The sequence below is a fragment of the Marmota monax genome, unplaced genomic scaffold (genome assembly GCF_021218885.2).
Source record: "Marmota monax isolate L192 unplaced genomic scaffold, Marmota_monax_Labrador192_F-V1.1 WCK01_AAM20220418_F8-fsc00146, whole genome shotgun sequence".
NCBI classification, from domain to species: Eukaryota; Metazoa; Chordata; class Mammalia; order Rodentia; family Sciuridae; genus Marmota; species Marmota monax.
Window position 1 is genome coordinate 2,255,143 of NW_026694096.1, and position 14,674 is coordinate 2,269,816.

Consider the following 14,674-nt stretch of genomic DNA (forward strand, 5'->3'; position numbering starts at 1 on the left):
AATGAAATATAATTTTCCCTTATCAACACTTTGTTGTATCAGAAATGATACAAATCTTTTCAACTTTGTTGTATCAGAAATGATACAAATCTTTTCAACCTGCCTTGTAGAGATAACTTATCACTGTTAACAATATGGTGTATATTCTTTCATTCTTCTCTTTCTCTCTGTGTTGTGCATGTATATGTACAATAAACAGAGACATTGATCTGTTCCTTCACTTACTCTCAGGAAGATAACCTGGGTCCCGAAATGCATACACTTCATGTCACAGAGCTTTGGTGCTTTTTGTTCTTTCTTATCTAGAGCATATGTTCCTCTGTTCTGTTTTTTATCAATACCTACACATTCGTCAGATAAGCCTTTCCTGAGTTCACTAAATCAATTTTTCCTGTTACATACAGGTTGAGCATTTTTAACCTGAAAATCCAAAATCCAGAATGCTCCAAAATCTGAAACTTTTTGAGCTCTGACATGATGCCACAGGTGGAAAATTCCATACCTGACTTCATGTGACAGATCACAGTCAAAATGCAGACACAATAAAAATATCATATAAAATTACCTTCAGGCTGTTGGTATAAGTTAAGGTGTATATGAAACATGAATGAATTTTTCGTTTAGACTTGTGTCCCATCCTGAGATATCTCATTATCTATATGCAAATATTCTAAAATATGAAAGCCAGGAAACACTTTTATTCCTAAGCATTTCAGATACCTATACATATTCCCAGATGTCACATAATTCTTTTTCATAGTATTTGTTACAACTTTACATTTACTTATGTCATTAACTCTCTTATTAGACTTTTTAGCTTTTTGAGAAGAAAGTCCACGTTTGTTTTTTGCTTACTATTGTATTCCTGGCATGTAAAATACTGAACACTCTAAATATTTGTTAAATTAGTGAAAACATTAGAAACACAGGCAAAAAATGTAAAGAAGCAGTTTACAAAAGGAGAAATACAGACGCCAGTAAATATACCCAGTATTTTCAGCCTTGTGTGTGATTGGGAAATAGAAATTAATGTCATCTCTACTGTCTTGAACATTTTTATAGACTTATACTGTCAAGTGTCCATTTAAGAGCATGTTTTTTAAGAGGATAGTATTAAGTGAAAGTGTGTTCAACCATACTGCAGAATATTTTTCAGCTATAAAGAGGAAAGTCTTGCATTTTGGTTCATTTAGAGTAATCTCATTAATTTTTTTGTTGTATAGAAATTACCATGTGTGTTTTGCACACATATTTCCATAGTAAAGGAACCAGAAAGACTTTTATTATATTGTTGATAGGGTTTATATCTGGGGATTGAACATGGTAGTAGAAAGAGAAACAAAAAGGAGTTCCCTCTCCCCCACCAATTCTCTCTCAGTGGACTTATGATTGTTATTTAAAAAAATTTTTTTAAATATTTATTATTACTTTTTTTATAGTTGGACACAATATCTTTAATTGATTTTTATGTGGTGCTAAGGATCTAACCTAGGGCCTTGCACATGCTAGGCGAGTGCTCTACCACTGAGCCACAACCCCAGCCCTGTTATTTGTTTTTTGTTTTAACTATTGAGATTATATAGTTGGTTTAAAAAAAAAATTAGTTAGGGATATCAAGAAAAGACCCATTCTTTATATGTGGGAGAAAAAAATCAGAGATACCAAAATCCTGGTCCAATTTAGATCCATAAGTAGTTCTAGGTTTGGAATTTATATAAACAAAGCTTAATGACTCTGGAAGATGTGTACTTGACTCAGTGAAAGGGATTAATAACTTTTGGAAAGTTTGAGGAATCTTGTGGGTACTTTCTTAGAATTGTGTGTTGCATAAAATAAAATACAAAGTACAGTTGAAACCAATTATACTGGAATTCATTTATCAAAATGCTAGAAAAACAATGCTTGTGGTGTAGTTATGTATCTGCTGCTTCAGTAACACACTATGATAACTACTAGGTCTAATAACTACTCTGAACTTCAGAATAAGGATGAGCAGAAACAATATTTAGTTTTATCCTGATAAACTGGATTTTTAAATGAACTTTCTGAATTCTACTTATGGACACCGGTTAAGAACCTTTGCTTGGGGCTGGGGATGTGGCTCAAGCGGTAGCGCGCTCGCCTGGCATGCGTGCGGCCCGGGTTCGATCCTCAGCACCACATACAAACAAAGATGTTGTGTCCGCCGAGAATTAAAATAAATAAATAAATAAATAAAAAAAAAAAAAAAAAAAAAAAAAAAAAAGAACCTTTGCTTATGGGAATGAAACTGGGAGTGTAGATTTCAGGAAACCAGTACCTATAGAGATGGTAAAAAGTCTCAGTGGAAACAGTATGATCCTATGTAAGATTTTCTAATTATTATTAAAAATTAACATTTTTATACTAGTACGGGAGTGAGTATGTTATAGGAAATTTAAGAAATCCAAATTAAAAAAAAAAACATTCTGTGGTAGTTATCTTAAAATTTAAATAATCAATATATTTTTTAATCCCTGCTTTCTACTGATTCTCTGATGGATGAACTTTCTTCATTTGATACATTTCATTTTTTTTCAGTGTTTTTGCTTAACTAGTTTTGCTTTGATTTTACAGGTTTTTGATTGGTCAGGGAGCACATGTTGGTGCTGTCAACAGTGAAGGAGATACACCTTTAGATATTGCAGAGGAGGAAGCAATGGAAGAACTACTTCAAAATGAAGTTAATCGGCAAGGTAATATTAAAAACAACAGGAAAAAAGATTCTTAAAACTGTTCAGAACGAATAGATGCTGTGTTTTTCCTATAAAAGTGTTTGTTGACATTAAGGATGATCATATCATCAGCTTACCAAACAACATTTACTGTATGATTCTGTTTAAAAAAATGAATATTCGATTCTTAGTTTTCTTTTTAATATTTTTTAAAATTGAAAGAAGTATCAAAAGCAGCAAGAAGGCATAAAATTATATGGAAATAGAGGAATTCAAGAACAAATTAGAGCAGACAGAGGGAAAAGAAAGTGTGCAGAATGGGTGTGACACATTGTAAATTTAAATGCCATGGTCAAGAAGGGGCATTTAAGTTGAGATCTGAGTGAATCCTTTGGATCTTGGCAGAATATTCCGGACAGATGAAGTAACAAGTATAAAATGAGGTGATACTGTTATATTCAGAGAAGCAGCAAGTACACTAACTAGCATGAATGGAGAAGGCAGAGCAAAGTAAGTAGGAGGCAATATCACATATGGTCTTGTGAGTCATTTGGAGGACTTTGTGGGCAAAGTACTAATGTGATCTCATTTACTTTTTACAAAGTATCCCTGGCTGTTGTCTTGGGAATAGACTGTAGGAAGGCAAGGTGAAAAGTCAAATAGGAAATATTTGGGATAATTCAGGCAAGATAAGGTAGATTTAGACTTGAGAGGTTGTATATTAAGTGATGAGAAAAGATTGAATTATGGGTATATTTTTTGAAGGTTTGGCCAAGAGAATATAGGGTGTGTAAGAAAATACAACATTTTTAGTCTGAGCAGTTGAATGGGTAAAGTTTCTATTTGAGTTGTGAAGATCGTCAGAAGAGTATGTTTTAGGGAAAGATCTGGAGTTAATCATTTAATACATGTTAAGTTTGATTGCCTAGTAGGTATTCAAGCAGTTGAATATGTGTGTTTGAAGTGAAGTACAAGATTAAGATATAAATTTGGTAGATGTCTCTTTATAGGCGGAGAATGATTACTAGTGGTGCATTTTATTTTGTGAGTGATAAGTATTCTAAAATTATAAGTGATGATTGTACAATTCTGAAGATTTACTAAAAACCATTGACTTGTATAATGTACACACATGCACATGTGTGTATTTAATACATATATTATACAGCAACTCCTCTTCTGGGTATATATCTAAAAGAGTTAAAAGCAAGTTCTTTTTTTGCAGGGGAGGGGGACTTGGGATCAAACTCAGGGGTACTCGACCACTGAGCCACATCCCCAGCCCTATTTTGTATTTTATTTAGAGACAAGGTCTCACTCGCTTTTTTGCTGAGGCTGGCTTTGAACTTGCAATCCTTCTGCCTCAGCCTCCCGAGCTGCTGGGATTACAGGCGTGAGCCATTGCGCCCAGCAAAAGCAAGTTCTTGAAGAGATATTCGTACACCCGTGCTTATAGTAGTATGATTTACAATAGCTCAAAGGTAGTAGTGATAGTAAGCCATTGACAGAGAAGTACGTAAACAAAATGTATATATACATACACATTTCATTCAATGAAATACTAATTAGCCTTAAGAAGGAGGGGAAATTCCAACATGTTACAGTGTGAATGAACCTTGACAACATTATACTAAGCCAGTTACAGAAAGGTAAATACTGTATGAATACACCCATATGCAGTACCTAGAATAGTTAAATTTGTAGAAAGTAGAATGATGGTTGCCAGGGGCTGGTAGGAGAAGTCAGTGGAGAGTTGTTTAATGGATGCAGAGTTTCAGCTTTGCAAGATGAAGAGAGTTCCAGAGATTTCTTGCACAACTGTGTGAATGTACTTAACAATTTTGGACTGTACACTTAAATTGGTTAAAATGACCCATGTGTTCTTTGTGACTGACTGGGAAATGTGTGGCTTACTTCTACTACCTAGCATTGTTAGAAAATGTCTTATCACATACCCCTAGATCAGGAAATGATCAAAATTCAAAGTAGGATTTCTTCTAATTCACATCCTTTTGTTCCATTATAAAGTTGAAAAATCACAAGTCAAACCATTATTAGTTAGGTTTTGTGTGTATGAGAAACATTGCAAATGAAAAATTGTCAGTAATACGCAGTTTGAATATATAATTTCTCTTAAATTTTAAGATACTCATTGTAAAATGATGAAAACATCTAACTTCTGTATTATGGTTGCCAGAGTGTCCTTTATGTGCACTTACATGATGAAACACTTGTTATCATATCATTGATGATTTGTATTTATCCTTTGTAAGAGCTATGATTTGTAAAATTATGTACATATTGTTAATTTTATCTATGAATTTTATTTTGGATAGAAAAGAGGCTATTAAGATATTTATTTTTAAAAGATAAACAGTTCCTACAACATGGTCAAATCTCAAAATAAATATGCTTAGGGAAAGAAGCCAAATAAAATGAGTATATCCTGTACGATTACATGTTATAATATTCTTGAAATTGCCAGCTAACCTAGAGTGACAGTGATTTGCCTGGGAATGAGTGGGACAAGGAATGGCAGGAGGGGAATTAAAAGGGAAATAAAGAAACTATGGGGGATAAACTTTTTTGTTTTTTAGCTTGATTGTAATGATGGTTTCATAAGTATATGTCAAAACTTTCCAAATTGTGAACCTTCATTGGCAACTATATCTCAAAAAAACAAAGTACAAGCCAAAAAATGGTTAAGATGATCAATTTTATCTTAATAAAAATTAGTTTTACACCGGGGATTGAACTCTGGGGCACTTGACCACTAGGCCACATCCCTAGCCCTATTTTGTATTGTATTTGGTGACAGGGTCTCACTGAGTTGCTTAGTTGCCTCGCTTTTGCTGAGGCTGGCTTTGAACTTGCAATTCTCTTGCCTCAGCCTCCTGAGCCACTGGGATTACAGGTGTGTGCCACTGCTCCTGGCTATCTTTAAAATTTTTTTAAATCTATGTGTACATATAAAATTACAGTGTGTGATTTCCATTGCATTCCAATATATTTAGTATTATCAAAACTGAGCTTTACTAATGTAGATAAGCTTTACTTATGTAAATAAGCTTTACTTATTAGGACTAATAAGACCTAATAAGAAAGAATATGGGATCTGCCTTGAGAGGGTTGGCTCCTACCAAAGTATGGTTTATCAGGAAATAAATGCTAAAGATTTGAAAAGAATAGAAATTAGGCAAATCCCTTTAAAAAGACATTTTAATTCCTTGGATTGGGAAAATTTTAAAATGTCAACTGGTTTGTTGGGGGAAAAAAAACTTAGACACTAAAACTTAGAAAATATTTAAATAGCTAAAGTAGAACTGGGGCATTATAAAAACTGATTGAAGGTATCTAGCCCAGGAAAAACAGTGTACTTTAGACAACTGTTATAAACTGGAGACTAGATAAGCACACAGAAGAGCTTTTAAGAGCCATATTCTAGGAACATTTCCAAGTCAAGGTATTTTCTAGAATGGAAACTGAAAGAAGAGAGAGGTATAAAGTATAACAACCTAGAAAGAATAACTCAGTCTGCCTATCTTGCCCTATCAACATAATAGAAGCCAAAATTAATGCACAGAAAGCCAATAATTTTCTTGCAAACAATAATAATTCAAACAATGGTAAATCTTTTTATGCTGCTGTTTGTCTGATATAGTTAACATTTGTTGTGAATTACAAATGGCATGAAGTTGTACTAAAAACTTCTTGCCTTTGGTTTCCTTGTACATAACTGATTCATTCAGTGTTGATTAATTGTGCTAGCAAATGTTCTAAGTGCTAGGTATTAACAACAAAGGAAAATAATAAGACCGTTTTTGTTCTTAAGGATTTCACAGTCTAGTGGAACTGGCAGATATTTAGAGAGATTGAAAATACAGTGTGTGGTATATGGTAAAATATATAGGAACATGTACGAGAACAGAAAAAGCTATGACTAATTGCAATAGTTAGGACAGGTTCAGAGTGATGATATTTGGAGAGAGTTTGCTTGGCAAAGAAAAAAGCTGTTGGACAGAAAAGGTATGTCAGGCGCATTGGATATATAGCATATGTAAAGAATTCATTATAACTGGAATGGAGACAGAAAGTTGGGATGGGATTAATAGAAGGTGAGGCCTAAAAAGACAGGCTGGAACCAGATGGTGACGGACATTTGTAGACGTTGGGATAGGTGAAGCAAAGATCTTTCATGAGGAAATTAATCTGATTGGATTTAGTTTTCAATAATAAAAGCAGATGGCAATTTGAAGGATGCAATAGAATGTGAGATACATGGTGGTGCATATTCCTTGAAGAAAGCTCTTCAGTTTGTCAGTGAAAGATAAGAGCCAAAACCTAGTGCATTTGAGATGGAAAAGAGTAGAACTGTCTTTAGGAACTGTGGAAAATTAGAACAGTGTGAAGAAGAAATGAATGTAAAGTTGAAGGAGGAATTAAGACCATCTCACTGATGTTTGCAGTCAAAGAAGTATGGATTAGATGAGTTAATGTGGGAGAATGGAATAAGGCAGAAACAGAACTAGGGGGAATATGAGTTTGAAGACATATAGACATATTTCCTTTTCAGTAGCTAAAGGACATCGGGATGACAGCTTTCGGTGCATTATTGGAACATAGAAGATATCAAGATGAGAAATGTAAATCTAGAACAGTAGATGAAGGGAAATTTTGAGAACTAGTAGGTGAGGTGATGCTAGGAATGAAAAGCCAGAGTAAATCCTTCTATGTGCAGGCATTGATCAAAAAGGCTTTTCATGCATTGTCAAATGTTATCTTCACAACAGTTCTATTAGATTTATACTATTACCTCCATTTTGTAGGTGAGAAATTTGAGGCCTAGTAATTTGCCTGAGGTCACACAGGTTAGTTAGAAAGCGAGAGTTATATAGTTCTGTCCCAGTGTAACAGATATATTGAGCCCACACTCTGCCCCACTTTAAAACACTGCGTTTTATTAAGAATGTCTCCTAGAAAACACTTCATGATGTTCACTTTATACATAATGAGAATGCATGAATTTATATAGTATAATAGTTATTAAAAAAACATATAAGGGAATCTCTAATAGATTTTAATAATTATAAAAAGCATAGTAAATACCTCTTCAGATTACCTTGCTAATAGATATATAATATCAGATTTATATTTTTAAGTTCTTTAATCATTCTTTTGACTGTATTATAGTATGTATGATCAGTAACTAGTTATGATTAAGAATATTGCCTTTGAAACTAGTAAAGACTGAATAGAAGCCAAAAGTATTTTTGATTTATATTTTAATATGATTTTCCTTATTTAGCTAGGGTCAAAATCCATTTTTGATTCTTAACTGAACAAATTCCAGTTTAATTTTATTTCTATTATCTAAGAGATTTGGCTACATTTCAATGTAATACTCAGTGCTTTTAACTAATACTGACAGTTGTTAGTCTAATCACTTTATTATAGTTTCCCTTCATTATTTTTGTTTTTTAAATCCTTGCTGCAGTTATAGTTGGTGAATCAAGGACCAGTTAAATGTATAAATGTTTTCTCTATTAAACCATAAAGCAAGACAAGAGAAGAATCATAGAATTTTAAAACTAGTAATAATAATCACACCTGTGCTGGGGTTATAGCTCAGTGGTAGAGAGCTTACCTAGCACTGTGAGGCACTGGGTTCAATCCTCAGCACCACATAAAACTAACTAAATAAAATAAAGTTATTTTAAAAAATAATCAACATATTAGTGTTTACTCCTGATCTAAACACTTTACATAGGTTAATTTTTTAGAACAACTTAATAGGGTAGGTACAGATATTACCCCCATCTTACAAGTGAAGAAACCAAAGCATAGCACAGATTGTGTCTTGCTCAAGATAATATAGCTTGTCAAGAGATTCAAACACATCATACCAATATCCAAAGAAGTAATGGTTTTAAGTTTTTGATGAAATGAGCAGGTCTGTTTTTCAATCATCTTTTTCTTTTCTTTTTTTTTTTTTTTGTTGTTGTTGTTTGTTTTGTTTTTGTTTTTTGTTGTTTTGTTTTGTTTTATGGTACCAGGAATTGAACCCAGGGACACTTACCTACTGAGCCACATCCCTAAACCTTTTTTTTTTTTTTTTTTAATTTTGAGATAGAGTCTCACTAAGTTCACAAAGTTCTGAGGCTGGCTTTGAACTTGTGATCCTCCTGCCTCAGCCTCCTGAGCTTCAAATTACAAGAATGTGCCATCACACCCAATCGTGTTTTTAAAACATTTTTTGGACGAACAAAGTGAAGGACTTTTCTAATTTTCTTCAACATGTAGAATATCCCTTTATATATAATTTAGCTTTAAACTTGAATTGTTTTATATATATACTTTTATGATTACACAGAGATACACATATATACATAGTGTCTGTCTGTCTCTCTCATGATTTGTGGCCAAAAGAAGTGATTTCTTTGTAATTAGATAAAGATAGCATAAAGTTAGATGAATATAGAAGTAGGTATTTTTTAATTTCAAGTAGAGGAAACGTAAAATAGCAAATGTAAGTCACAGTGTTTAAGATTGTGAAGATAATAGAGATAAAATAATAAAGAGGTAATGTTTTAAAAGATAGCAAAAGAATAAAGAGTAAGAAATCATTTGCTAAAAATATTGTTATTAGTGTATTGTAATTATAGCTTTACAGTATGGTTAACATTAGACAGCATCTTAAGTATACTGATTATCTTCTGATAAGAAATTTTTGATAGGTAAAATAACTATTATAATAGTGGTAACTTTTTTACAAAAGTTAAAATAGGTTGTAGTCATTATTTATGTATAGTTTATATAGTTGACTGTTTGTAAGTCTATTGTAAAGACGACTGGAAAGTCTTATTGTAAGTTTCTTTCAGATGTGGTAGTGAGAAATTCAGTCTCTAGTTTGAAGAGGCTTTTCCCATAATTGTATAACCTTGGGGTTTTAAAATTATTTTTGAATTGTTGTATACTTTTTAAAAGTTGAGCTTCAATTAAGTATTGAACAAGTTTAGTTGTCTTGAAAAAGCTTGGTAATGTGCTAAGCAAGCAAAAGTAAGGCTGTGAGTCAGGTAAAGGATAATAGCTTACCCAGTAGCACAGAGGTTGTACTTACTAACCTGTGTGGAGATCTGGATTGTTAGAAAATGGAGTGGTATAAGAAGACGACGACTAGAAATGAAGTTAAAAATGCATTAAGATCACATCATTAAGACCAAGTTTTTCTGCTACATTTGAGCTATGTCTCATAAGTGGTAAGCAGCCATTGTGAAACTTTATGTAGAGAAGTATTTTGTTTTTTTCCATCTGGCAGCAGTGAGGGGAATGAATTGGGAACCACTGAAGCTGAGTAAAGGTTTGTGAGATTAAGGTGTGAGGTGTGAGATGTGAACAGAGATATAGTGACAGGAGCCATCTAGAACATAGTCTAGAAGATGGCAACTCAAAATCTTGTAACTAAATGGAGATTGGGAATAAGATAAAGGGAGGCATTCAAAAGACCCTCAGGTTGCTGGGTAAATAGTGGTACCTAGTATAAGAAATATAAGCAGTAAGCAGAGTAGTTAGGAAAATCAAATTAAGATTTTAGCTTAGCGTTTAAGCTCATAGTATATCATCTTAATATATTATTCTTTTAGTATCTTGTTCTGTTCTCCAGGCTCAGATATCCAACTGACTACTTAATTTCTCTGACTAGATTTCAATTAGACATCTCAACCTTCACATTTATGAAATTTGAAATTTTAGTTTTTCCAGTTGCATGGGCCAAATACCTGATTGATCCTCTACTTCTCTCTTTCTCCTATATACAAATTAATGTCTATATCCAACAACAAATTCTTTTGTTATGCCTTGAAGAATTCAGAATCTAACCAATTCACTTGTCTTCACTACTTCACTGCAGTTCAAGTTACCTTTATCATTTGCTTAGATTGTTTCAGTGGCCTCCAAATTGATATCTCAGTTTTATATCTTAACTATCCAGCATAAGTGATCATCCTAAATTAACTCAAGATTGTATCACTTTGTTCATGTCCTCACTATTCCATAGGTTCCCTGGCCACCTTCTGTATACGAGGAACATTCTAAGCAGGCTCCCACCTCAGAGGCTACTGGTACTTTCTTGCCTCTGCCTAAAATGTTCTTCCAAATAACAGAGTGGTTGACACCCACCTCTCTCTTATTTTAATATCATCTGATCAAAGACACCATTCAGTTTATATAAAATAATAGCCCCTTCTAATTACTATTTTTTAACCCTTATTTTCATTCATAGGCATATCTTGCCATATAACAAGTACACTTCTATGGTCAAACACCTAATAAAGTATTTCCCATGTAGTAGATACTCAGTATGTATTGGAGAAATGGATAGATGGATGGAAAAAATCCTTACCAGATAGTTGGATATATGGATATGGATTATGGGAGATAGATTAGCTGAGAAGATTAAAAAGTTTTGTGTTACTTATTTTTTATTCATTGTTCACTTAATTAACATTTACTGACCCTTTATTTTGTTTCAGTTCTTCTGCCCAAATAGTGGATTTACAGGATATAAAGATAGTATCCATACTTTTGTAAGCTCATAGTTTTATAAGACAAATTGTAAATACAATTGTGGTGTATTATTTATTAGATATCCAGCAGTTGAAACCATAAAACAACATGAGATCAACAAAAGCATATCACTTAGGAATTTCAGACTTACCTTTACTAATTATTTTTTTTCCCCAAGAAGTGAAAGTTTTTGAGGTAGGAGCTAGTGTGTCCTATCCAGTTTTGTATTCTTCCCACTTTTATCATAGTGCTTATATATGCTTTTAAGTGAATGAACATCTAAATAACTTAATAAAATTATAAAAATAATCCTAATGGTATGAATAATGTACTATGTTAAAGAAAACAAGTTTAAGGTCTTATATATTCTTAGATGAAGACAAGACCTCCAAATTAAAGCCAAGTTACAGTGTTCAGTAAACATTCATTCCTACTAGGCTAGGGTTTAGAAAACTGGTCAAAAGGAAATATAAATTTGAGAATTTGGGGCTGGGGCTCAGTGGTAACGCACTTGCCTGGCATGTTTGAGGCACTGGGTTCATTTCTCAGCACCACATAAAAATAAATAATTCAAAAATAAATAAATAAATAAATTTTAGAATTAAAAAAAAAACTTTGTCTTTTTTTTTAAACCCAAAGATTATCTTAGGAAATGTTTAAGCTTTTAAAACCTGAAGGAGTAATCAGAAAAAGCAAAATGAAAACCAAAATAATATTGTGGGGCAAGCACTAATCAGTAGAGAAGGCTAGTAAGTTATCTACAGTGTTTCCGTATTCCTTTATTTAATATATTTTAAGCAGTCCATTTTTCAAAAATATGCTTTCATTTTTAGTTTTCCTTTAAACTTTAAATATTTTGGGTTAGCTTTTTAGCGTAGAAACAGCATTTATGTTTTTAATAAGAAAATAATTGTTTTTGTTTTATCAGGGGTTGATATAGAGGCAGCTCGAAAGGAAGAAGAACGAATAATGCTTAGAGATGCAAGGCAGTGGTTAAATAGTGGTCATATAAATGATGTACGGCATGCAAAATCTGGAGGTACAGCGCTTCATGTTGCAGCCGCTAAGGGCTATACAGAAGTTTTAAAGTAAGTATTGTTTTTTTACAGAATTTATTGTTTTGCTTTGGTTTGTTTTCTTTATTTCATTATTCCTTTTCTTTAAATGTCAGCAAACATTATCTTGGGGCAGCTTATAAAGAAGTAAATGTCTTTCTTCAGTTAGAAAGAGAAAATTACCTTGAATGTGATTGCTTTTTTTCTTTGTTTTTTTGTTTTTTTTCAGTTTCATTTTTCCCGTAAAATGAATTTACATTTCAAACAACCATTATGTGTTACCTTCTGGGCCAATAAATTATTACACATTTTGAGGTTCTAATGTGTAGAACTGACTAATTCCTGAGGCTAAGAACAATGCTCTATGCATGTATCATCACATTGAGAGCTTGGTTTCTGCTGAGTATTTATTTACATATAGTTTATCTAACATGAAGTTTTTACTATAGGTTCACTAGACTCAGAATGTTAATAGTATAATACTAAATATCAAGCCATGGGCAACTTTGACTACCTTAGGGCTATGTATTGATTGGCAAATTTCCTTGTAACAAAGTTCCTTTATCTCTCTCTCTCCACCCCAACCCCTGTCTCTCCTCCACCCGTCTCCCCTGCCCCCCCTCCCCCCGCCCTCCCAGTCTCTCCCCCGCCTGCCCTCCCTGTCTCTCCTTCCCGCCCTCCCTGTCTCCCTCCCCCCCTGCCCTCCCTGTTCCCCCTATCTCTCCCCCACCCCACCCTTCCCGCCTCCCCCCCACCCAACCCTCCTCTAGTCTCTCCTCCACCCCATCCCATCCCCCCCTTCCCCCCTCCTGCCCTCCCCATCTTTCCCCCCACCGCTGCTGCCCTCCCTGTCTCCCCTTCTGCCCTCCCTGTCTCCCCCCCTTCCCTCCCTCCCTGTCTCCCCCCTTTCCCTCCCTCCCTCCCTGTCTTCCCCCATTCCCTTTTGTGTGTGTGTGTGTGTGTGTGTGTATTTATTTTATTTTATTTGGTATTGGAGATTTAACCCAGGGATACTTTACTACTGAGCCACATCCCCTAGTGCTTTTTATTTTTCATTTTGAGACAGAGTCTCACTAAGTTGCTAAGGCTGGCCTTGAACTTGCAATCCTCCTGCTCAGCCTCCTGAGTTACTGGATTACAGGTGTGTGCCAGTGTGCCCAGCTCTGTGTGTATATATTTTTTAATTATGCTCCAACTATATAAAAAAATTACCCCGTGTGTGACTTTTGTTATGTGTATGTGAGAGGACTAATAAGACCATCCCTCAGATCTATTTTACCCTTTGTATTGCTTCTAATCCATTTGAGCTTCTGTTAATCAATATCTTCTTTACTTCTCATCAGTAAAACTATGGAAGTGGGTCACCAGTTCCCAAGTTTCCTCCTTTTCAATCTCTATTCAACTTCTATAATGTAGTCTTTCTCCTAGAATAGCAATGTTATCTTTTGTTTGATTTTCTTGTCTCCTGTTTCTTTCTAATCTAAAACTTTTCAGAACTTTTAACCCCGTTAGCGAGTCATGAAATGAACATAGTGAGTTACTGGCAGCATTTAATAAATAAATAAAAAGTATTAAGAATATTGCATATCTTTACTAAAAATTATTTCTTAAACTCTTGTCTCTGTAAACATATATGAGAGTACTGACTTGAATGGGTTCGTAGACTGCTTTAATTAGTTATCTTAAAGTCCTTTGTTAAGGTTCTCATGTGCATCAGGATAAATATTAAACTACTCAGTACATAAGACTTTCAACATCTGGCCACTATTCTGCTCTAAAATAAACCATCACCATTGCAAGCATTTTGCCAGCCACATATATCTACTTAAAGTTCTGCTATGATATCTTAATGCCTACTGCTGTTTCTGTCTACATTGATTTTTCACCATCTCTTCAGCTTGGAGGCAAATTCCTTTTTTTTTTTTTTTTCAAATTCCATTTGAAAATGACCTTAGTGAAAGGTCATTAAGTTCGAGGCTATTAAGGGAAAAAACAAAACACTGAACACTTCATTCATAATTGACATGCAACACAGCTACAATAAGTTGCCATTTTTATAATATTGCAGAGATTGAAACATTTGGTATACTATGTTAGCAAACTGAGAGGAGAGGGTACTGGTGGAAGCATAAGTGACAATTGAGAAGATTCTTCCAACTAAAAGTTGTTCTTTTGTTCAGCAGTTCTACCTCTTGATAGAATATTTTTTACAGATACTCATGTAGGAAGAAATGTATGTGCTAGTAGCATTATTACTATTAGCTACAGGAGAATAGTTTTATAAATTATGGTACATCCTTTCCCTGGAATATTCTCCAGTAATTAAAACATGAATGAGAAATCTCCTAATATGTTGTTATAGTA

The 14,674-nt window shown here is 33.9% G+C and overlaps 1 protein-coding gene across 5 annotated transcripts in view; it reads left to right on the top strand.

The window, feature by feature from the left end:
• The window catches only part of Ppp1r12a (protein phosphatase 1 regulatory subunit 12A), a 145,330-nt gene that overhangs the window by 69,706 nt on the left and 60,950 nt on the right, over positions 1-14,674 (top strand). For all 5 annotated transcript variants that reach the window (XM_046465083.2, XM_046465085.2, XM_046465084.2 and 2 more), the window contains exons 3-4: positions 2,596-2,714; positions 12,184-12,343. In XM_046465083.2, the coding sequence (XP_046321039.1) occupies positions 2,596-2,714; positions 12,184-12,343 (279 nt within the window). The remainder of the gene's footprint in view (positions 1-2,595; positions 2,715-12,183; positions 12,344-14,674) is intronic.